This window comes from Plectropomus leopardus, chromosome 3 (assembly GCF_026936395.1).
Source record: "Plectropomus leopardus strain MGB_pleo_1.0 chromosome 3, ASM2693639v1, whole genome shotgun sequence".
Taxonomy (NCBI): Eukaryota; Metazoa; Chordata; class Actinopteri; order Perciformes; family Serranidae; genus Plectropomus; species Plectropomus leopardus.
Window position 1 is genome coordinate 10,974,103 of NC_142178.1, and position 24,965 is coordinate 10,999,067.

The 24,965-nt window shown below is 38.7% G+C and overlaps 1 protein-coding gene across 4 annotated transcripts; it reads left to right on the forward strand.

Moving 5' to 3' along the window:
* Window positions 1-24,628, forward strand: pik3r6a (phosphoinositide-3-kinase regulatory subunit 6a). Of its 4 annotated transcripts, XM_042485755.2 has the most exons (8): window positions 15-307; window positions 504-600; window positions 1,331-1,557; window positions 9,342-9,462; window positions 11,063-11,136; window positions 12,471-12,585; window positions 15,856-15,926; window positions 17,053-24,628. In XM_042485755.2, the coding sequence occupies exons 3-8, from the start codon at window positions 1,479-1,481 to the stop codon at window positions 17,163-17,165; spliced, it is 573 nt and encodes a 190-aa protein (XP_042341689.1). In that variant the 5' UTR covers window positions 15-307; window positions 504-600; window positions 1,331-1,478; the 3' UTR covers window positions 17,166-24,628. The 4 variants fall into 4 exon arrangements, with proteins under 4 accessions (XP_087931708.1, XP_087931706.1, XP_087931707.1 ...); XM_088075580.1 differs by lacking the exon at window positions 1,331-1,557 and having other exon boundaries at window positions 5-307; window positions 504-581; XM_088075582.1 differs by lacking the exons at window positions 504-600; window positions 1,331-1,557 and having other exon boundaries at window positions 1-307.
* Window positions 24,629-24,965: the final 337 nt, after the last annotated feature.

Here is a 24,965-nt window from a genome sequence, read left to right on the forward strand (position 1 = left end):
ACAGAAAGTTTTTCACTAGAATGCGCTAACTAATACTCGCCGTCTATTTTCCTTTCTTGTTTATGGTAAAGAAAGCGTACATAATATTTGATTGGTCTGTATTGCCAGCTCCCCTCCCTATTTTCATGAAATGGTTCGGTCCTGTCCGTAAACCTGGCGCATGCGGTAATCTAACAGAGCGGAGTCAAGAGTGTCAGTCGAGTTTAGCCTGTCAGTTTCTAAAGAAAAGTCAGTGTACTAAAAACGAAAACAAACAAGAGAGAGAAGAAAGGACAGTATTGTGCAACTCAACTCTTCACAAAGAAAGGTGAGTCACTGTGAAAGGTGGAATTAACCTGTTCAGTCCATGGTGAATAAGCTACGTTTGCTCCCCTGACATTAGCTAATATCTTCAGTGAAAGTTCGGAGTGCTCACATTTTGCCCCTCTTTTAACTGTCATTTTATCAGTGTAGTCAAATATTAAACTAGTTAATCAGTTTTCCCTATCCCATCTTGGTATCAGGCCAACAGATGCAGCTTGAAAGCCCTGCACCCCTGTTACCCCCCACCAATGAACCAGCCCAGCTCTTAACTGAAGGAGGTGAGCAGCTCTCTGTCAGGTATGTCAGCTGATAGAGCTGCTGATGTTATTTCCAGTGGTGGAAGAACTGCTTTTTTACTTACGTATAAGTAGAAATACCACCGGCTAAAAAAAAACTCCATTACAAGAAAAAGCCCTGGATTTAAAATGTTATTTAAATATAAGTGAAAAGTACTTATTTTAAAGAATGGCACATTTCAAAATACCATAACTTAACACAAGCTCTTTATGTTATAATAGAATATCCTATGATGTTTACATGTTAATGTTGTAATTTATCAATGTGGAGCCATTTTTAGATACTATTAGACTATTAGTATAATATTGCATAGCATCATAGATAGATAGATATGTTTCATTAGAAAAATCACAAGTGTCAAATAAATGAAGTGAAAATTACAATATTGCAAAGGTAGAACCATTTAAAGCTTTGAATGGGTCAATTTGTTTCTGGAGATGTGGTTACAGGATTTGTGCAGCATTTGTTTGGCATGTGGCCGTGGGGCCCGGGGTAATATCTTTTAATGGGGCCCAAAATCCATGGTGGTGCCCCTGCTCTGACATACTGTGGATTCGGTTAATGCTGTATGTGCGTCCAGTGGCCACCAGATGGTGTCATTTAGTTACCATTTAACCAGCTTGAGCAGTGGTTAAACACAGGAAGCCTCCTGTGCGCTGCGCACACACCAACACCTGCCACAGCTGGTGGTAGACTGCCAGAGCATCTCGCTTTCTCTCCGCCTCTACAGGTTGGTGTCTGACTGGCGATGACTCAATGAAATATAGCAACAAGCTGAGACTGCAAGACCCTCCCTGTAGTTTTCCTCTTGCTGTTTCCCAGCAGCTGCAACTGGAAGCGTATAGAGAGAAAAGAGGAGAGGAGCAGCTGCTGGATCAATGGAGAAGAAACAGGGATCTTCTCTTCAGTACGGTTCACTGGAGCGCACTGAATGGAGCAGAGGCACCAACAAACCAGGTTACCTAACGAACAAACAATGCATTATTATTACATGTTTATCTCTTGATTGTGTTTAAAGTGATATTGCTGTATATATGTTGAATCACCTACAATTTCTCTCTTAATTGTGTCACTGTACCTAATGTTCTTATGGCCATAACGTTGCTACAAGGAGTTACAGTCTTTGTGGATAATGAATTTATAGTAATCGCAGTCTGTTTATTTTATAAAATAATCTGTGGTATCACTTATTGTAAAGCGTCATTGGATTGTGTTCTATCTTGTCCCACTAAATACACAACAGGATTACTTTAGTTTGGTTTTCAGTCTTTTACTTTAATATTTGGGTTGTTTTATAGTTGACAGAACCAATCAATGCATTTCTCTAATTACAATACAGACAGCAGCTCTGCAAATGTCAGGAATCCACAGGTGTTTGCTCTTCTAGTGTGTGTGTGTGTGTATGTATGTGTATTACTCATGTTGTGGGGACATGAATCTCTTTACACACTCAGATTGTGTGGACTCGCCTTCCTTTTATGGACAAAATGCAAGTTCCCTATATGTAAATCATTACATTTTAGAGTGAAAATGTGGGTTAAGGTTAGAATTAGTGTTAGGCAAGTAGTGGTTAGGGTTAAAGTAAGTCTCCGGTAAATTAATGTAAGTCAGTGTGCTGTCCCCAAAAAAAAAGAAGAAAAAAAAGCGAGGGCCCATTACTCAGGGACCTGCATCCTCAAATGATGAGTAATGACCCACATGGGGGGCTTGGCAGGACAGTGGCGGCATCTAAGTGTTAGACAGACAATCAGGTCAGAATTCAATGGCACTCTTTATCACATGGTACTCCTCACTGTGGTAATGTTCCTCAAAAGCCTGCAGCAAACCTACAGTTTTGTTGTCGATGAGGCATAATTTTCTCAAAGAATCATTTCAAAAATAGACTTTTAAAACATGTTCACCGCAATTTCTGAAAGCCCATGGTGATATCCTCAGATGTCCTTTTTTTTTGTCCAACCAGTCGTCAAAACCCAAAGAAATTCAGATTAATATTTCAACTAGAGAAACACAGCAAATCTAAACATTAGAGACACTGAAAACAAAGAAAGTTTAAAATTTGTTTCTTTCAATTGCATTCCTCTGCATTGATTTCCTGCATTATGATTCGGTGAACTGATCAAGTAGTTCAGTTGGAAACTTTGCAAAGCTGCACAGAATCTCTTAAGATCTCTGTTTTTCATCAACATACTTTCATTTTTATCACATTCCTCATTCCCGTTATCCCCACCCTCATGGGCTACCTTGTCCTCTTCCCTCCACCTCTGCCTTTTGGTCTTGGCCGATCTGTCTGTCAGTATGGCGTTCTACCTCATTAGGTGTAAAGCACATAGTGTGAAAGAGAGGGTTGGAGTCGGGGTAAAGACTGTAAACTGAGCTCATGATTGTGAATCACATCGTCAGGGGTGTTGATTAAGAGAGGGGTGAAATGAGGAGAAGCAAATGAGGATGACAACTGTGTGAGAGATAGTGAGAATGGGGAGAAAGTGTATAGAGGGAACATTTCAGAGAGGTGTAGTGATGAGTCATAACTGCTCAGTGGCAGAATAACCTGTCCTAGAGAGCCTCTGCAGCAGAACATGTTGTCTCTAACGATGTAAGAATATACTAAAAGATGCTAAGGACATCATGTTGAACACTTTTGGCTCATAGTCCAGTGTCTCAGTCAGCTGCATGGGAATCATAAACACTGAAGCTTGTCTGTCTTTTTGGCAGAAAAACTGGTGGCGAATTAACAATAATGCTTGCATGTTGTGGATGAGAGGTGATGTTGTGTCAGCAGATCCTGTTTGTGTTCTTAAGCACCGCATTTCATCATTCAGCATCTATAATGAGTATGTCGTGTGAATACAGTGATAAGAATACAAAGGTTGAATGACTAGCTCTTTCTGTTGTCTGCGTAGGTTCTCAGTCACCTAGGTCATGGTAATATGAGGTTTTTTTTAAAGTGGCAACTGGATTTGTTGAGGTTTCTTGAAGACGTTTTGCCTCTTCTCCAAAACTTTTTCTCTTAGAACTGAAAAAAACTTTTGGAGAAGAGCTGAAACGTCGTCAAGAAACCTCAACAAATCCAGTTGCCACTTTAAAGAAACCTCAGAGCTCTTTCTGTTGTTTTTTTTCATGCTTACTTTCTCACTCTCAGGTACACACATATACACAATGTTAATCAAAACCAAAAGGAAAACTTCCTGTGAATATGCTTGTGAAATGTGCAAACTCTTCTGCATAAGTCTACCGCTGTCTCATAGAAGATTTCCTTAAAGTCTGCATGATTTCTTAAGCGCTTATTTGATTCTTCACATGTATGCTATCATGTATCAAGTATGTGTTCTTATGCCATGACAGTGAAAGCCTCTGTCACATTGCCATGCGTCGGATGCTTCATACTATATTTGTTCTAACCCACAAGGGACCTTTTAAACAGCAGAAAAGCACAGGTGGAACTAATAGCTCTAACAACCAACAATAATTCCAACTCAATGCAGGAATTAACAATTATGTGTAACATCTGTACTTCACAAGTAAGACTGAATGCTTTAAAAAAAAATCTATTAAATATAGCTGTTTGTCAAGTTCATTCATGCCACAAAGTAACTCAGTGTGTTAAGGTTCAGGATTTTGTAACGGCTGGTAGAACTTAAAAGTGAAAAACAAAAATAGAATTGAAACTTCGTGACTGCTATGTCATGAACAAAATTGTTTTATCTGCAAATTCTTGTTAGAGTGGAAACAGAGCTTTTCCAGGGTTTTCAGGTGGTATAATTGTTGGCGTCACCGTCTCAACAACAATGGGATTGCTTTTCATTTTCCTTGATTTCCAGAAAAGATTGGTATATCATGTGGTTTCCTTATCTGAGCTGTAGTTATTAATTTTGCAAGTTGTAGGTGTAAATAGTTTTGCTATGGGAAAAAAGCAACAATAAAACCAACAATAACAGCATTTGGATTAAATGATTAGTTTGACATTTTAGGATATATCCTCATTGCTTTATTGCTTAGTGGTAAATGAGAACTTTGATACATCTTTTATTTCTGTACAATAAGTTCAGCACACAGAGGCAGTTGGCCTAGTTTAGCATGAAGAAGATTTTTTTATTAGCACAAATGTGAGCTGTAGAGGTTCTGGTCAGCATATTTCTGAATTTTGGACAGAGCTAGGCTAGAACTGCCCCACTACTTGTCTTTATGCTAAGCCAAGGCTAATTGCCTTTTGTCTCTAGGTCCATAATTAGTGTACAGGCATGGGAGTGGTGCTGATCATCTAATCTAACATTAACTCTCTGCGATGAAGCAAATTTCACTAAATCTCAAACCGTTCCTTTAAAATTAAAAATAGGCATCAAAATGCTTATTTATGATTCAAAAGAGCAACTGTAAACAAAGAGTGTATAGAAATAGTGATTGCAGACAGCATGATGTCATCTATTGGTTTGTGGACTTCAGTTTTAAAGCCTCAAGTTTTGTAACTCCACATTTCGGTGGAGTTACAAAAAGTAAGGGGAGAATTAGCTGTTGAAACCAAAATCATTTTTTTGTGCCAGGCTGTAAACATGTTTATTTCTTCTGTAAAGTTGGGCATTTTTAACATGGAGGTTTTGGAGTCAGCATCCAGTGGCCATTAGAGGAATTGCAGCTTTTGGCCCTTCCTTGCTGGCTTCATTAGCCAATAAGGCCCTGGAAGGTACCGCTCATTTAGAAACTGTGAATAATTGTTTTCCTTTAGAAAGTGGATAAAAGTTCAGTTGCCTTGTGTCTTAGCAAGAAATAACACTTCAACTTAGAATCCTTAGAAATTAGGCAGGTTTGCCACTTCATAATGCAGTGCATTACTTCTGAAAGGTAGTGGAAGGTGTATATAGTTCCATGTATGTCTTTTTTGGGTTTCCTCCCATTAACAGTTTGATAGACTCCCTGCACACTTCACTCTGTGCTTTCTCCTCTGAGATGTCAAGGTTGTGTTGACGCTACATTGACGTCAGCCAGATTTGTCATAGAAACAGAGTACAGAGTGTCAGCCTGTGTGTCTGTACTTCAGGCAACGTTTTTTGTCTGTCGCACAAAGCAGACAGCAGTTGCTCGCTCGCATACAAAGCTTTAATGCCAGCAGGGATACGTATGAGTCCATGTAAACCGTCAATTATCAGTAAGCATGGTTGATGCTTCCCATAGTGCTACTACTTCTACCCTGGAGTCAAACAATCCCAGTTTGAATTGTTATGATCCACTTCTATTCTGCCTAATTTTATGTTGGTGCAGGGGACGTGTCATCACAGCACTTTGAACCCAGTCAGCGCTACCTTGCCCAAGGCTAAATGTGACTACAATAGAGATATTACATAGTAGAGCTCTTATAAGTAATGGTGTGTGTATATAAAGAGGATTTAAGGGCCCTAGGAAGAGCAGGAAAGTATTAGTATCTCCCTTGTTACGTTTGTCTCGGCCCCCATGTTGTGCAGCTCTCTGCAGGGAATCGACAGTTATCCAGGACTGGTAGTGCTAAATGGAACAATTCGAAAGCAAGTGGTGGTGATTTTTTTCCATTAAATATTTGCAACTGTCCCTATTCCTACCATAAGAAGTTCAACACTGCTTGGATCTCCAGGGAATAAAACAAATCTAGCGTATGTATTTTGATTTGCATGGCTATAACTAATGTGTTTTGGGATGGTTGGCTGGTTGCAGTTAAATGTTTGATATGCTTGTGGATGTGATTCTGTACCAACTGCTCACAGCCTGTAGTATCCACTCTGCTTTGTTTTACTTTCATTCTGCAATTTTTTCCAGAGACCTTAGGTAAAGTTCATTCTAAAGTATTTCAGAGCAGTTTTGACAAAACCCACAACATTCTTGACTTGGTTATGTTTGGCAAACACTGCACGGGTTTATGTTATTTGCTATATTTTAGAACGAGGATAGAATTTTCATCATGAAACATTGTTTTATTTGAAAGGATACAGTTAAAAGGAGAAATGCAGGTGGAATGGCATGCATAATAAGTCAGATTTACACACAGGGTTTCATAATACTTTTCACTGAGCCATCAAGGCATCCTCTGTGCAGTATATGATTATTTAATTGCCTGAAAGCAGAGCTGCTGTGTGCGAGAGAGAATATTTCTACAGGGGTTACTCATTACCACCTCATTGTTCTTTGGAGATAATCATGAGCCAATCTGTTGTTCCTATGAATACACTGAAATTGAAAATACTTTAAATTGTTTAATGACTTTTGATTACTCTGGGGACAACTAGTTTATAACTATACGCTAATTCTAATGATGTCTAATGCACAGGCAAAGCTCTGTTTATATTATTAAGATGCCAAGTCAGAGAAAAAAAAGTCTTAAACTGTCACATGGTTCCCCAGTGTGATATTTTTCCACATTAATACCATTGTGCTTTGGATTCATATATGTCTCTTCTCTTTAGGAAAAATAACAGCAATTTTAAGTTTTCTTAATTTTGAACCTAAAAAACGCATTTTATGCTTTACAATGTCAGATCTTCATATTAAACATGACCAAAGTTTCACATAATGAGGTAAACATATGTAAAAGTGAACCTTGTGTGCAAAACCTAAATCTTTAGACCCTTCTTAATACTCTGATGTCAGCTGATGTCAGCTTGCGACAGATTTCTTTATGTGGTCATTTGCACCCTGCACGCTACTGCAAATTTGTACATTACATAACCTACACTGCTACATGTAGCTACATGCTAACACCAGGAAAACATGTAAACTTGTTTCAGATGTTATAATTTCTCTTCATTTTCTGATCATATTCCTGCTGGAACATAACATGTCCAGATGTGTTTGGAAGTTGTTATTGGTGAAAGTGCCACCATTCTTTTCAAAGATACCAAAGATGTGGAAACGCTAATGAATTAGAGCAGACTGGGCTTTTTCTGGAGTTGGTCAGGTGCGAAAACAGAATGTATCACACAGAAATTGAATAAAGATGTTAAAGTGTTTTTTGACCATTAAAGGATCTAAACATGTTCCAGTAGAGACCCAAAATACAAGCATGACCTAAAAAATGAGCATATCATGTCCCCTTTAATCTTGTACCGTGGTCAGACTTGTAACTGTCATGATAAGTATATAACAAAAGTAATTGCAATGGCATGCTTTCTATAATGTTACAAGCAAGGTGAAATGTGACATCACTTTAAATAACCTCGGTGTCTAAGTGTGCCACTGATTGCGTTGATTACTTCAAACTTTGACAACTGTGTCTTGAATGTAGGGCAACTACTGACTTACTTTTGTTAGCGAATACTGTATGATTGTTTTTTCAATGAACTGATTAATTGGTCAGTCTGTATCTGGTGAAAAATGTCCTTCAGTTTCCAAGAATTCAAGGTAATGTCTTCAAACTCTTCAAATATGTTGTTTTAACCAACCAACAAACCAAAACTGTGACACCAAGAAGGCATGATATTGAGTGAATTAGATGTGGAAAAATCACGGCCACACAATGACACTCAGTATAGTTGAAAAGATTTTAAGCAACCATGTGCTAAAATATGAGTTGGCATAGTTACTTTTATGTATTGAATCCAACCTGTATTTATCCAGATATTTAGTAATATAATATCACCCACATAATTAGTCAATATATATTAAGTTAACCCATATATTCAGCAAGTAAAACTCAATTTTCACCATATATTTAGTAATTCTATGTATTAGTGTTCTATGATCAGCCATGTACTAAATATAAATTAATTTTACTCAGATATTTAATAAATCTAAATTAATTTGCTCAGATATTTAATGAATCTACATTAGTTTTGCGAAAAGGCTTTGTATAAGACCTTTTATTGAATTTATTTAATACTTTTCTATCAAAGTTCTAGAACTTAAAGTCTTTTCAGTTATATTGCGTGTCAGTTTGTTGCCATAATTTTTAACCATTGGTCACTTTTTTTTTTTTTGTTAACGGTGAAAAGAGGTTCAATGATTTAAACCAGAGAAAATGAGCAACTAGAGAAGATGGAACCTAAGACATTTGGAGTTTTTGGTTGATAAATTAACAAAAGGGTTTTATCATTTATCAAAATTGTGGCCACTTCATTTTCTGTCAGTTGTCTAAATGATTATCTGATCGATCATATCTAAGGATTCTGTGCATACTGTGTGTGGCTAATTACAGCAGGGGATTATGTTTTTTTCAGAAATATGGACACTGTATGACTGAGCAGTAAACTATCTCTCTACAGCATACAAAGGCGGAGACAGGAGTGCAGTGTGTGTCTGACAGCCATACTGGGGGGGAAGCTTATTTCCTGGGCTGACCCACCACCCTGGGTTTACGCAGTTAATCAGTTTGTGTGTGTATGTCTGTGTGTGTGTGAGAGAGGGAAAGAAAGAGGCGTGTGAGTCGTGCCAACCACTGACACATGGTAATTTGGCTGTGATGCTCTGCTCCTCATCAAGCAGCGATTTCAAAGTAAATCTGCTGCAGCTCTTTATACTGTTTAAAACGCATATGCATATGCAGTTATTGTTCTGTAGTGCCAAATTGGACACTGGAAATAAAAAAAAAACTTTAATGTGTATGTATTTGCCTGTCTCTGTATAGCATTCCTCCAAAAAAGTGCAATGTAAACTCCTAGTAATCTAAATGATTGTTGTTTTTGAGTCAGACATGTAGCACGTTTGTCGAATACATAGTCTATTCAGCAAGACTGAAAACTATCCCACTCTTTGTTTTTCTCTTTTTCTCTCTCTCTCTCCCTCAGAGGACGACGTGGTGTCTATGGCTGACTCCACCATCACCGTGGATGACATCGAGGGCGAGCTTTTTAAGATTGAGAGGATCAGGGATGTCCTGGTCAGGAGGGAGTCAGAGCTCAGATACATGTGAGTGGCTTAACAAACACCAACACCTTGCTTTTATTTGGTGTCACAGCTGCAGTCTGCAGGCAGTGTGATTACAGGAGACAAAAGGGGTTCAGAAAGAGCCGCCTAGATTCCTTATTTATAGTAAAATGGTGAAAGCATTATTATGTTTAATGCTGGTCTGAGTATAGTGCCAGTGCAAAGCGTACTATGCGTGTCCTTGAGCGTGTACGTGTCTGTCATGTGTGAGACTGAGTTTGCACCCCTTCACAGAACTAGTTTATTGTTATACATTAGCTACAATATTTCCACTTTAAAACTAAGCAAACAATACCATACACCATTATTTATTTGCCAAAAAGCTTTCCCTAGTATGTAGAGAAAGAGAGAATTATACAAAATGTTGGCACTTGTTATTTAACATAATCTGTGGCTTTGTAGAATGGTTCAGTATCAATCTTCCTACCTGGTGATTGGTCAGGCTTAGTTCTACATTATCAGATCTGACTCATCTTGTGGATAATTAAAGATTCAGTTAATTAATCAGTCCAAAAAAAGTTCCCTGATACCTTGTCAAGCCAAACAACCTCGAGAACAGAAGCTATCAGCTATCAGAATTACATGCATCTTCGGGCCTTTGCCACCAAAAGCAGTTAGAATAGTTTAAGCTGTTTTTCCATTCTGGAGCACACCTTGATATCAGAAGCACATCTCCCAGCAGCATAGCCTGCTATCCTCCCTTCTCATTTCTTTCCATCACACCCGAGCTGGCCTCCATTATAATTTCAATAGCTTTACCTTTGTTTCCAAGAAGCAGGCTAATGCATGGATATTTATTCATCTACTCCTCTGAAAGACAGGCAGTAAGGCTGCTCAGATAGCGGGGAGAAAGTGAGGAGTGGCTTGTGTGGGGTAGTAAGCAAGAGTCAAATGGATACAGTGGGAGGAGGAGGTGGAGGGGAAGAGGAAGTCACGATCTGAAGCACCTTTTTTTTTGTTCCCTCTCAGCAGTCCAAACACAAAGAAACTACAAGGTGCATTTTCTTATGATGTGTTAAGTAAAGTGTATTTGTATTCCAGACCTCATGGCCATTCCTCCACCTACACGTCTGTGGAGAGCATCTTACATGACAGGTAGATGAGGCACGGTGGCAAGGCTCTCTCCCTCTGCTGACGTTGATGAATGTGTGTAACGTGTGTGCCTGTATGTGTGTGCTTCTCCATACTCAGTTGCTGTGATGGCGGGTCACATGAGGGCCTCTCACTCCCGTCTGAAGAGGAGAGGTGGCACAGAGGGTCTTGCACCTCACCTCAGTGTCAGTAATGATCCTCCCAGTTGGAGGGCCATCGAAAGAGACGGAGCGTGATACGGTCTAAAGAGTGAAAGCTATCTGGCTCAGGGAGGCCACAGGCATGTCTTCTCAGAAAAGATTGTGTCATCTCCTGTGTGAAATAGGAGATCGATATGAAGCTCTCTCTGTTAGAATATAATTTTCCCACACAGCAGAGTCAAGGTTTCTCTCCTCTCTCCTTTCAAAATAGAAAATGAGCTGATCAGCAGTACAAAGTGCAGTACTTACAAAAGTGTTTGTGTTTCTTTTGTCCCATCATGCCTGTCCAGGATGGATGACATTCAGCTGTGCAAGGAGATCACTCGTCTGAAGAAGGAGCTGCAGAAATTAGTGTCTATACCAGGTAAGAGTCCTCTGTATATTTGTTGATTGAGGATTAAAATTGGTAAATAAATTAAATGGGAAAAGAAAGACATTTTTGGAAATAAGCTTAATTGCTCTCTTGCCCAGAATAAGTTATAAGATCGACGCACTCTCATGACTGTATGCTAAATATGCAGGCAGTTACACTTTGCTTTATGCTAGCTTAGTTTGGTGTAAAGATTATGACATCTATTGTATACACACATTTGTCTGTCTAGGGCATGGCTGTATAAAACAGTGTTGGTGGCGGGTCCTCATTCATTCCTAAGGAAATTACTCAGTGGCGCATAAAAAGATCAACTTACGACTATAAAATGACTCCGATCTTCCACATCCATTGGCCCATAAAGCATGCGCACCAGAGTTTCCTTTAAACCCCCTCCAAACCGCTCAGTCATTAGACTATTAGTGTATTTTACAACTTTAATGACATAATTATTCAAATAAGGGCTATTAAAGTATTCATACAACAGGGTTGCTGCAAATCCTTAACAAGTCTTAAAAGGCAATGAATTCATTAATCTAAAAATAAGGCCTTAATGGGTATTAAAATGTCTTAAACCTTTCAAATGTCTTAAAAATGCCCAGACATGGGAAGAAAGATTTTATCCTTTTTTTCCCCACTTTGCATTGTAAAATCCCCAAATAATTAGTAACACCCTATTTTTAAAAAATATGGCATGGCTAAAACTGGTATAAGGCAATGCCTACAAGTGTATTTTTGGCAAAAGTTTGTTTCCAAACACGATGGGAAAAAAGGGAGTGGAATTCCACATGCAGATTGAAAAACAATAATCTCCCAAAAAACTAACATCAAATGCATACAATAAACATTTGGGCAAAACTGTGTCTAACCCAAAGTGGTATATTTCAGTTCATGTTTATTTTTCTCTTCAGTTTCAGTTATTGTTAAATTAGTCTTAAATTTCATTCTGATTGGCATTAAAGAAAAAGTCTTACATCTAACTTTCCTTAAACTGATACAAGGAAGTTTATGTACGTAAAAAAAAAAAAGATTTACAGAATTAACAGTCTTTCACAATGTACATCTATAGGGGAGTGTTTTTGGGTCCAGTGGCATCACAGAATGGACCTGGAAGTTGTATTTTCATGGCCACTATATCAAGTTAGCTTCAAAGCCCAACTCCGTTTCTGTCATCACAGCAGCTCCAAGAAAGTAGTAGTAGTAGTAGCCCAAGAAAATTAATAATCATATTTCCCAAAATGTACAACTATTTCTTTAAATAAACTGATTCTTATAAATTATAAGTTAGTAATCTGGGGCAAACACTACTCAGATTTCTTGTGTTGCAGATAATGACAAGTCCAGTGAGGACCGGCAGAGGGAGGAAGAACTACTGCAGCAAATCCACAAGCTGGTAGAGACCAGAGATTTCCTGGTGGACGATGTGGAGTTTGAACGACTCAGGTGTGTGCTTCTGTCTCTATGGTTTCATTATAGCTCAGTAGGGGTCCTTTGGTCGACCGTCACCATAGGCTGTGAATGAATAATTAAAAATGAAAAAAAAAATCTAACTACACATACAGCAGATAGAGAAGCAGTTCACTTATAGTCACCATGCAGTCTGTCAGAAAAGGCTTTAGGGAGTCTTTTGCCCACGCGGAAAAACTTGATAGTTTGACATGTATTTTTCATGCATAGAAGAACAGATCTTTGATACTGACATGAGCTCATTATCAGTCTTATAATGACTGATAAGCATTATATTGGAACATCGCTCATAGTCACTCATGGTGATGGTGATGGTGAAGTTGTATCTTAGTTCAGTATCATCCGTATGCATGCTTCTTCCACAAAGCCACCCTGCTGTGCTCCATTAAAACGCTGATACACTTCCTCTGTGAGAGACTGCACTGCAGAGCGCACAGCAGAGTGCCATTTCAATTAAAGATGTGTCAGCGTGGACTGCAAGAGGAGCTGCAACTGGTTAAAAAACAAAACAGTTTGCATTTATGTCATCATTTTTCAGGTGCAGCAGGTCTCTTAAGTACATCTGCTGCTGGATGTTGAGCTTTTGTTCATGCAGGAGATGAAGATAAGCTCTTTTCATCCTGTCCAAACCTTTTGAATCCATTCTGGCACTCATTCACAGCGCATATTACATAAAACTCTACAGGGCTCTTCACAAAATATTAAAGGAAAGCATCATAAGGAGCCAGGTTGTCTTGAAGATTTGATTTTCTTATTACATTTTTACACATCAAGCATGTAAAAATGTTAAGTTATTTATGAGTTAATGCGAGCTTATTGTAGGTTAAATCTGTATTTCTGTCACAGTTCTGCATTAATGGTCATCTGCTTACTTATGCCTGCACAGTCGCACAACTCCCATTCAATAGTTTCCCTTTCACCCTGGTTTCCTGCACCTCATCTTAGTCATGCCCATCTCAGTAAGGCAACTCCATTCACCTGTTTCTGATTACAAACAGCCAGTATATATACAGTACCTCGGCCTCACAGTCACTCTTTGCCAGATTGCTCTTCGCCACTCATGCAAGACAGCACTTTTTTCTGGGCTGATTTTCTGTTGCCAAGCCTGCCTGCCTCTGACCTTCCTGGCTCTAATGACTCCTAATAAACACACCAGTATTCTTTTTCCGATCTTGATATCTGTGCCTCCATCCTTGGTGCTTGCTTAACTGCGGCTGCTTGGCGTTACCATCCAACGACGACACTACGCTGTGAAGGCTCCTATCTGCTTACCTGTGGTTTCCTACAGTCCAGAGACTTTCACCATGTATCCAAACTTGCCATTGTGTGTGCGTCCTGTGAGTATTTATTGCTGGCTTCTCGATCCTCCACCTACTGTTTCCCCACTGGTTTGTCTGCTTGGACTGTGTACTTTCTTGCCTCTGGATCTTCAGTCTACACGACAAGGTCTTCTGCCTGCATCTACTCGATACCTTTGTTGGTTATTGAACCGAACTCTGTGTGCGTCTAAGAAAACGACACGGCACACTTACCTGCTTCTGAGCCTACGCTTTTTTTCCACTTTGTGGAGAGACATTGCTGGAGTGTTTAACGGTGCTGTGTGCTGTTTACCTGCCTTGCCCTGCACCTGCTGAGTGTTGTCACTAAACATCATTAGCACACTGTCCTGCTTTTAGCTCCAAACACATCCCGTCAAAATTTTTCTGCAGGATTTTCTTTTATGTTTTGCCCTGCCCTCGTAAAAAACCTAAACCACTGTATTTAACTTAAAGTGGTTCCATTGTGCAGCAGCCACCTTACACTGCTTTGTAATCTCTACAGGAAATGAATGAACTTCTGTTACATGTTGATCCTGCTGCAGCACATACATCCTCGCACGCTGACACTCAACTTGTGACCTAATGTGACTCACTATTGGACAACCAGTATGTTTTTAGGTATAATCTTCTTTCCAATTCTCAGACAGTATCACACATCATTAGTTTGTGTGAGCAACACTCTGTGTTGGCAGCTGACAGTGTGCTGTGAAAACGCTAAGGGGGCTGCTGGGAAGGTGAGAGGCAGGAAGCTGGAAAACAACAGTGGGGTAATGGATTGCAGAGAGGAGAGGATGTGACGCCGCCCAAGGCCATGTTGTCCATGCTGATAAATATAGAGATCTTTCTATTGTTGCTTCTGTCTTTATTTATCCTGTCTGTCCTTCACAAGAAAATTCTTTCTGCAGTTTTTATGTTGTGGTGATTATTTTCAAAGAAGGACCGACATGGTACAGTGAGAATACTCTGTTTAACAGAACATATCAATTATATGCCTGGGGTGTAATCACAATACACATTAGGAGGTCAGGGGTCACTTCCCCAATCTTCAGAAAGTCTCAGAATGCTATTGATTCCAAGTAAATTCATGCTCTTGTAATTTACATAAAATTTGGCATTAATTTATGTTCAAAGGACAGAGATTTGCTGCAGTCGTGGCTAGGCTGAATACTGTTCTGCCAATACTGCAAAATTTTGTAATTTTGTAATATTTGACACTGAACAATGAGGTGACGCAGAGGTAAGTGGCATCTACACTCTTATACAAGTGACACAAGTGACACAAGCTTCTAGATGTCTCTCAAACTCTTGCTAAACTCTCACCTAACCAGAAAATGGTAGGTCAAACAAATACTGTATCTATGAGAAATTGCATTTTTTTAAAAAAAATAAAAAGTCATAAAAATGTAAAAGAAATGTTTTACAATAGTCACTTTACAATTTTGTCCTGGGGGCAAAGCACCCCAACAACATTTAACAGGTGATTACAGCCCTGGTATATTCAGTATCTGCTACATACATAAAGTACTATAACTTCACCAGACCCTACAAACATCCAAATATTCAAATATGCAGAGTATGTTTATCCGATTTAAGAAACTCTGGATAGTCTGCCAGACTTATTTAATTTATCAGAACCTCTCAGAGTAAATCTAATTTTTTTCTAACAGCCAGAACTGCATTAGCTCTCTTATCCAGTGCAAAAGGGTTTCGTCTCTCCACTTTAGAAAAATCAAGCCTCTCTGAAATGTTCATTCAGTGCTTATGAAATAGATGGCTATTAAATGTAAAGGAGAGACATATTTGACTTTTAAATCTGTACAGTGTAACAGGAGATTGCTATTTGGATACATTTTGGGACAGACATCAGTGCTTTATGTGTTCATGCATTGTTTGGGTATTTTATACTTATCTCTCTCCATTTCTACAGGGAGAAAGAAGAAGATAAAGAAATGGCAGATTTTCTGAAGTCCAAATTCCCAAGAAATATGAATAAGAAAGGTATTTAAGCATCAAGAGAGCTGCAACCTTGTGCTCCATCAAAGTATAAACACATAATAACAACGTTTTAGGAAGTGAGGAGGAAATGAGCAAAAGAACACATTTTTTTTTTACCAAATGCTTTACTTGTTCAAAGTGTTTTTCTCCCAAGGAGCTTTGAAGGATAAAGCTTTACACAATCACCGAATGTTTCACCAAATAGAAATATGCAACCCAGTCACCAGAAAAAAAACGTTGGCACTATACATTTTTGCAAAACATGGGTATGTTAGATCTTCGATACGTTGAAACTTTATATTTCTTTATGTTTCATCAACACTGTAGTCAACGTGTATTAAGTTAGGCAAAAAACTTGGTTATGGTTAGGAAAAGAGTTGGGGGGCACAAACACAGCTGGAGAAACCATCCAAGCTAGGTAAAAAACAGCCACTTTTTGTAGCACAATCGCGGCAGTAAACACAGCAATGCTCCACTAATAACTGCTTTTCGTGGCACTATCCTAGGAGGAATTGCAGCACTGTCTGTAAAAAAAGCACAGATTTTCATGCATGAAACACAGCCATGTCTCTTTAAAAAAAACCAAACGAATAATAGTATTCAGGCAGAAAACACAGAAATGTCTCGGTAAAAAGCATCCTCTTTTCATGGTACTATCCTGACGGGAAAAGCAGTGATGTCTTGATCAAAACAAAACAAAACAAAAAAAAACACATTTTAGAGAAAGGTCACTAAAAAAATACCACGTATGATGGCTAAAAAGCTGCTGGAAATACCAACACATTCTCATTTAAAGTTGTCGGGCTTAAAATACAGCAATGACTTGCTAAATAACAATCAGTTTGTTAATCGTTGGTGTTGAACCATCGTCTGCAGTGGTCAGCAGTTTGGCAGGTGTCTTGCCGCAGGAGACATGCCATCCACCATCCCTTTGACCAGATAACAAAGTCAGCTCATATACTACATCTCTTTAGAAAAGTTCATATGATATGTAAAAAACATAAAAATGTGACATATTAGTTTTTTTGTGCAAATGGACAATGCCAACATTTCCAATGCAATACACCAGACTATTCTTTTGAGAATATTTTTTTCTTTTCCTAACAGTATGATTTTCTCTGGGCTTCAGGTGTCGCAACCAGACGGGTGCCACCCAGGGCTCAACAGACCTCTTCTCCCTTTGCCAAGACAGGCCTCACACTGCTGAAGGAGTGCTGTGGCTTCACATGCTCCATCATGTAGTCTCCAATCAAAAACAAAGGGCCCCACTGCAGGGCTGACACAGGGGGCCACAAACCAAAATTGGCCACTCAATAAGAGTCAATATTTCCAGTTTCAGCTTTTCAGTCCCAGAGAGACTTTGAAGCATGGATGGAGCAGTACAGATGCAAGTAGAGAATTTCCCAGCTGGAGAGCAAAAGGATGTTGCAAAGATCACATGGTGGGGTTTTTCATGCCAAGATCCGAGTTTGTCTTGAAACATGTTTGTGTCCTTAGTTGGATTTTATATCTGGTTTTCTTTTTGTCTTGTCTCTGCTCTCCACATCTCTCATTCCACTTTTTTAAAAAAATTTTTTTACTCGTTAATCATCACTGCTCAGCCAATTTCTGCCGATTAACAGCTTCCAGAAGGAACAGCCCAACATATGGTATTTATTTCTCTTTTCAGGCCGAGAGGACAGGGTTTGATGAACAGAAACAGCATAGCATGAGTCAGGCATGTATTGTGCAGACACTAATTGGACTCAACTACCATAACACACCTACGAGTTTTATATTTAACAACTTCACTGAGCTATATTAACTGTCATCTCCTCATTAAAAAAGGAAGTGTTTTGTATAAGTCAGCAGGTCAGCCTAGACACACTGCTGGCGCTTTATAATCAACATTAAGGAGATAACACTAATGAAACTGACATTAATCAGGAGCTGCTAGGATGAAGTTGCCTGCGATTTAACTCCTGATCCAAATGGGTACAACCTTTTGATAAGTGGAGATTTGTGAAGACAGAATGGATGTGTCATTATTATATTCAGAGTGTAAATGTAGCAGCAAACCAGTGGTGGATAAAGTACCTGAAAGCCATACAAGAGTAAAAGTACAGATTTCTTACCAGAAAATGACTTGGGTAGAAATTCAAGTCATCGATTCGAAAATTACTTAAATAAAAGTGTTAAAGTATCTGACATTTATTGTACTTAGGTATCAAAAGTCATTTTATACAATTAAATCCACTTATATCTTTAAAAAAGAGAAAGCAAAGAAATTACCCTACTGTTAGTGACAAGATAGGAGCTGCAATCACTTTTGGGCAGGTTTTTATGTGTTGTTTTGGCACTTCAGAGGTATTTCAACAAGTAAAAGGAGGTAAAAAAGGACTGGTATGGTTATAATGCCGGCTACAGAGCTGGTAATATATTGCAGGCTCATAAGGATAATAGCAGTCAATACATTTATTTTTATATTAAATATTAACAAGATTTTAGACATATTAAACGTATACAAACAAGGGGAACAATTAATATTGTCTCTAACCACTTAAATGGCATGATCAAACTATAATTCGCAAACACGTGAAATTTTGGTTCCAAGGAACATTAAAGTTTTACAAAGACACACCTATGCTCTTACCATGGACATAAAGTTATGTGTATTTCCAGACTATGACTGTTTGATCCATGTAAGAGCAGCTGAAGACATACGGGCTGTGTGCGCTCCCGCGGACAGCAATCACTTTTTGGCATTCATGATTCATAGAATCAGACTCGGAAATTGGATGAAGACCCAGAGGACCAGTATATGTGATAGGGCTTAAAATTTGGTATAAATTATTAATATATATTAAGTCTGTAACAGTAGGTTTCCTGCAATGGCAACATGTGTATACTCCTCCACCAGCACGCGAGTTGAAGTCGTGCGCGCCCCATGGCTAAATACAAAATGGAAAGATGCATTCTGGATCGTGCCCTTCGCTTTCAGGGCTTTTATAACCAATTCTGGAAAGACCAACGCTACCATCCTATCTACAAATGCACAATTAAGGACAAGACTGGGAATTACACTTCAGCAGACACCTGTCATGGCTGCAAACACAAAATAGTGAAATGCCTTTGTTAGCTTGCTAGCTAAAGCCAACATTAGCCTCTGAAGCGATTCAACCAGAAACCTAGATTTACCTAGATAGCATGAAAGCGCATGGCTACTTAATATGCAAAATTGCACCAGTCTGCATGTTAAGTTGCCATGTTATTTGTTTTTATTGGACTTTCTGGAGAGGACGAACAGAGGAAGCTGGAAGTCAGGCCTGGCGGTTGAATATATCTGTTACATTGTTTTGGTGTTCATGAGTTATGAGAGCTCAGTATTATTGTTTCGTATTTCTCTAAAGTGGCATGATTTAACAGCCTTACTTATCACATTATTTCTCAGCCCTGGCACTTAAATAATTGTCTGATGGTTCAAAAATGTCGCTGAACAATTCAATTAATAAAGGTGCCACAACTAGTAAGCAATTGTTTACTAACTAATATTGGCAGTCCTGGCTATGTCCATACACACTTCGAGTTATAAGGAAGATTGCTGTTGAAAAGCAACAAACAAACAAACAAACAATCAATCCAAAACCCTGACATGGTCAAAAGACACACATCTTTACCACAATCAGTTAATCACCAATAGACACTGGAAGGATCCTGAGGTCCCTAACAGGGCCTTATGGTTTTTATCTAATTTATTATTATGATGTTAATATAATTTAAGGTGGCGTAAAGCACAAAGTGTAATTTTAATCAATATCCCTCTGGAATGGTGGTGTCATTTTGGTTTAATGTAGACCTTCTTTTATTTGTGTATCAGCTCTTTAAGGGTGCATGATGATTGATGATCACTCAGACTCTGGTAAAGGTGACTCGACTCATACTCTTCTTTGGTGACTCGGACTTGGACTCTGGCTTTAACACTGGTAACTTGAGACTTGACTCGAGAGCGTGTGACAACGGTTACAACACTGCACTATTTGCTGTTATTCTGCATTATGCTCATATATGCTTGTCTTTGCCGAAGCGTAGCTGTTAACTTTCTCAGCACTATTGCTGTTGTTAGTGCTGTTTATTGAGTTACCACCATTAGCTGCTAGCTGCCTGCTCAGCCATCTCCATGTTGAGAGCCATGTGCAGACAACCTCTGAAAGATACTACACTCTGAATATTGTATAGGGCTCTTTTAACAATAGATATTTATTGTCTACTTTTCAACTTACATCTACGTCAGTTGTATCTTCCTACCTCTGAATACAACCAACAGGAGTGTTTCCTAAACTAGCTCACCAACTGGTGGAAGACATAACTGCTCGTATGTGATCGTTAAAGATTTAAACGTGTGGGTGATATTGTGAAACAGTCTCAGTTGCAGCAAAACTACGTGTTTATGTCTAGTCAAAATAAGTTCCTGGTAAACTTTAGAGAAAGATCATGGGTTGGCTGAAAATAACTATGTTTGATACTAATGTAACCTAAGGTGAGGTATCTCACGTGATACGCGTCTCACGCTTCATGCAACATCACAGTGGTTGGCATATTATGTATCATTCTTAAAATAACTCTACACTGACTTTAAGTTTCATACAGGACACAAACACCGCTTTCCTGGATGTTTGATCCTTTCCTGCGTGTTGGATCCATCCATATACCCTTCCCCCCACCCTAAGCAGACTTTTCTACTCTTTATGTTAGGGGTATGAATCTTGCACTATCTCACAATTCGATTCGATTTTCAATCTTGGGGTCACGATTCAATTCAAAATCAATTCTCCATTCATAATATAGGAAGTTTAATTTCAGGATCTACCCCAGTCTGTTTTGCGAGTGGCATATTATGTTATGAAACTAAATTTTGTATGAAATTATGGCGGTTTTACTATGTACAAGCTTTTTTGTTGTAGAAAACCTTTCTCCCAAGTGTTGGGAATGAGAAAGTGAAAAAATAAACATTGTGATTGTTGTAGTTCAAAAAATGGACACATTTTTCCAAAAAAGTCCCATTGTTTTTTTTTTTTTGCAGTTGTTAGCGCATCCCATTATCTGTGCCATTCTGCAAAGCAGCTCCTCTCTGTGATGATGCAGAGGGCCACATCACACTCCTGACACTTCAGAGCGGGGCCTGATTCTGCTGACTGCTCTGCATGCAGTCAACACAGAGTTTACATCCATATGAAGCCCTGCTGCTTGTTAGTACTGTTTCATGATTTAACCATGTCTCATTATTATTATTATCATTATTATTATTATTATTATTATTATTATTATTATTATTATTATTATTATTATTATTATTATTATATTTATGATTATTATTATAGGGGCTACCAGAGTTTATTCTAATGCACGAGGCGCTACCAATAACACAGAGCAATAGATACAGTAGGATGAAGCCAATCACAGTGCAGTTTGCACAAGATGATGTGTGGCATACATAGGCGGATACAAAGCATCGGATTGTCCTCCAATAGGCGGACAAGACCGAAGGAAACCTCTGACCTCTCCATGGAATAGTGGTAAACCAATATGGTGTTTGGCAATGTACTATCGAAACATGGACGGAAGACACCCAGTATCGGATCTGTCATTATACTGTATATTCATTGAACAAGGTCCCGTAAAAACACCCGAATTCCCAGGCTGGATACTGAGGCTTCTAAAAGAGCTATGATGCATCGCAGTTATCCCTCTGAACGGCACAGTCGGCACTGGTGAAAAAAGTAAGGTGATCCGACAAACGGTCTCAAAATTATTAAGACTTTTCTAAATGATAAAAATTTTAGAGGGTTAAGAATAGACTATATGTAGTAAATATAGTCTATAATCGATGTTTAGGATTTTTTAAACGATTCTGAATTGTTTAAAACGAGAATCGAGATTCTTATGTGTTGATGTTTTCCCTCACCCCTACTTTATATTAAATCACCTGACTTCCTCCTTTGCTCCTGTAATGATTACAATGGACGCTAGAGTTTGACGTCTATCAAAGATTGGCCATAATTTATGCTGTTAAAAATTGTTTTTGTTTGTTGTATTTTGAGGGACAGTCTCATTATTTGTTATTTGTTGCAGAGAAACTGCAAAGAACATCACACAATGCTTTTTTTTGTTGCTAATCCTCTCGAGTCATAGTGCTTCAATATTCTGTTGAGTATTCAACAGATAGTGCAGTACTAACAAGTTGACAGCAAGCCAGTGTTTTGTGAGGACACATACAGTATTACTAAATGGTCTTACTGAATGAGATATCATCACATATAGACTTCTTTCGCTTACATTAGTCATTCTCAGTCCATTACATCCATTTTTTTTTTAAATCATCCGCATGCATGTTTCAAGAAATGAAATGGATCGGCGTGCAGCTAACACTGTGTACCACTAGACCTAACACACTCCAGTGATAAAGACATCTACTAAGGCACACTTGACAGTGTTTTGAGTGGATAATATTAGATTCATATTAATCTACTGGCCAGGGGCAAATCTCCTCACTACCGCCATGCATTAATATTCTGTATTTGTTACCATACACGCATTGATCAGTAATTATGACCCAAGTATTTACCTATAGAAGGTGTTTGTAAGGCTCTTGAATGGCCAATGGCACATACATTCATTATGTTAGGCATAGGGATAAAGTAACCAATCAAACTACCGAGCACATCTGTGTTGCCAAGAAGAATAGTCACCATAGCAACCTTGTATACCCCATATCTTTACAATGAGACAATGAGGGAGGTTGGATGGATCGGAGAGATGAGACCTCACAGATGTGACAAAAACAAATACTTGAGCGCCATCATAGCTACCTAATGAAAGGTAACAGGATACAGGATAATGTTGCTGTTGTGATTTCAGTGGTTTTCATGTTTTGGATTCACTCAGGGGAAAATACAGGCTGCTTAGCATCCCAAAAAATTTACCATAATTGAGCCTCTGAATTCCCTTTGAGCCCTTTTAGATAAGGTAGCAACCACTTGGAGATTAAGTAAACACGCTTCACTTGGCTGGAAAGTAGACATGTTGAAGACACTGAGTTTTTACAATAGATGATTTTTGAGCGTCTCTTAAATATAATAACTATAGATTATACATTTCTGTAAATCTCCCAGTCTGCTTCTCATCCCTGTCTGACACCGCTTTCTCCTTTATGGTTCATTCCCCACCAGTCCTCGGGATGGATACAGCTGTCTCTTTTGTTCAGTCTCTGGATCTTTTGATACTCTGTCTCGACACTGTCAAAGAGGCTTTGGGTCACATATCATCCAGGACAGGATATCTTTCTCCCTCATGTGTGTCAGTATATGGGAGAAGAGGTAAATACCCTGATGGGTAAATTTGTCTCAAAAAGTGAAGTATTCTCATGCAAACCATTTTTAGCCAAAATAGAAATACTTTATTCATTACCCACGGTATTTTTTTTAAAGACAGTAATTGTGCTAACTTACAAATATATTAATCGAACAAGGCGAAGTAATCAGATCATACAGAAATTAACAATAAAAAACAGTTCATTATTTAAATTGGGGAGCCACTTGGCTTAAGGGAAGAACATTCGACTTTATATGGCAGTATTTTGTATTTATTGAAAATCTAAGAAAACAGACAATTAATTATAGCCAAAAACTGTAAATTATGGTTATTCATGGTGGAGGGAGGGTCATGCATTTGCCCCCAGCCCCCAGGGAGGCTCATGGAAAATGTCTGTAGCTCCAAGGAGGGTCATGATATATGAGAAAACACCAAAAACAAATCACACTCCAGCCACCTTCATACTCTGATAAATAAAGCACTGTTCCCATGATAGAGCAAATAAACATAGCTTTTTGCCCTGATAAAGACCTTCATCTAATCCATAGTTGTTTTTTGTGTGGGGTCTTTTAGTGTGTGACATGTTTCAGTTCTTCAGTGTTCACATTTAGACATAAAAGCAGCTGTTCACACCGGCTCGAGGGTGTTTTACATCCCCTAACTGCGCTCAGCACGAGTCAAGCGAGGATTCAAGAATTTTTGAGAAAGATTCTTAGAGACGTGGAACAGACACATAATCTCTGAGGACAGACGCAGTGTCACAGGAGAGGAAGTCAGAGGGAGAAAATGATTTAAAGAGAGAGGGTGAGGTGGCCAAAAGCAGGGGAGATGAAGAAAAAGAAAGACAGAGAGAGTGGGAGGGCACAAAGTTAGGGGGGGTCTAATCTTCAGTGTGAGTCATCCTCAGTGAGAACACTGAGTTGCCACATGGGAAGCTCTCAGTGAATGTTACGTGAAAAGGGCACAACTGTCATTCAAACACCATAATCCTGTACATCGTCTGCACAGCTCAGTGTGTATAAGAGGAGACAGCAAAATGTGTTTGTACATGTGTGTGATGTTTAAATGATGAGAAATAATATACGTGAGTGTGCATGCACCTGTGCTCATTTGAGTGCCGTGGAACGGGAGGGTGATAACAAGAAGTACAGAAGCTGTCACTGCTTTGTTACTATGGTTACTATGACTTGATGGCATACTCTCACTTCTTGTTTCCATTTGGTCATGTCATGTAAGAAACTCTGGATTCTAATGCAAGCCTGCATGTGTTAAAAAAGGACCTGTTTTTATAATGTTCAGGGTACACGGTTCTTAAATGCTCTCAGTTAAAGCTGCAAATGTAATAAATGTAATCTCAAGATTCAGTCTCATTATTACAGACTTTAAGTGAAATATTAATAACAATTGTTGAACAGAATTTAATGAAATTTCACACAGACATTTTCAGAAAATGCATCTTGCTGTCATAACTTTGGTCCCCTGACTTTCCATCTGGCACCACAGGTAGGCTGACATTAGAGGTTTTGAGTGAAATGTCTCAAACAGACTGATATGACATTTGGTTAACACATCCATGTTCCCACCTGGACGAATTGTAATGCCTTTCATAATCACTTATCTTCAGATCTAGCACCATGATCACATCAGTCTCTAATCCTGTGGTTTACCACCAGATACCTGCAAGCTACAAACATC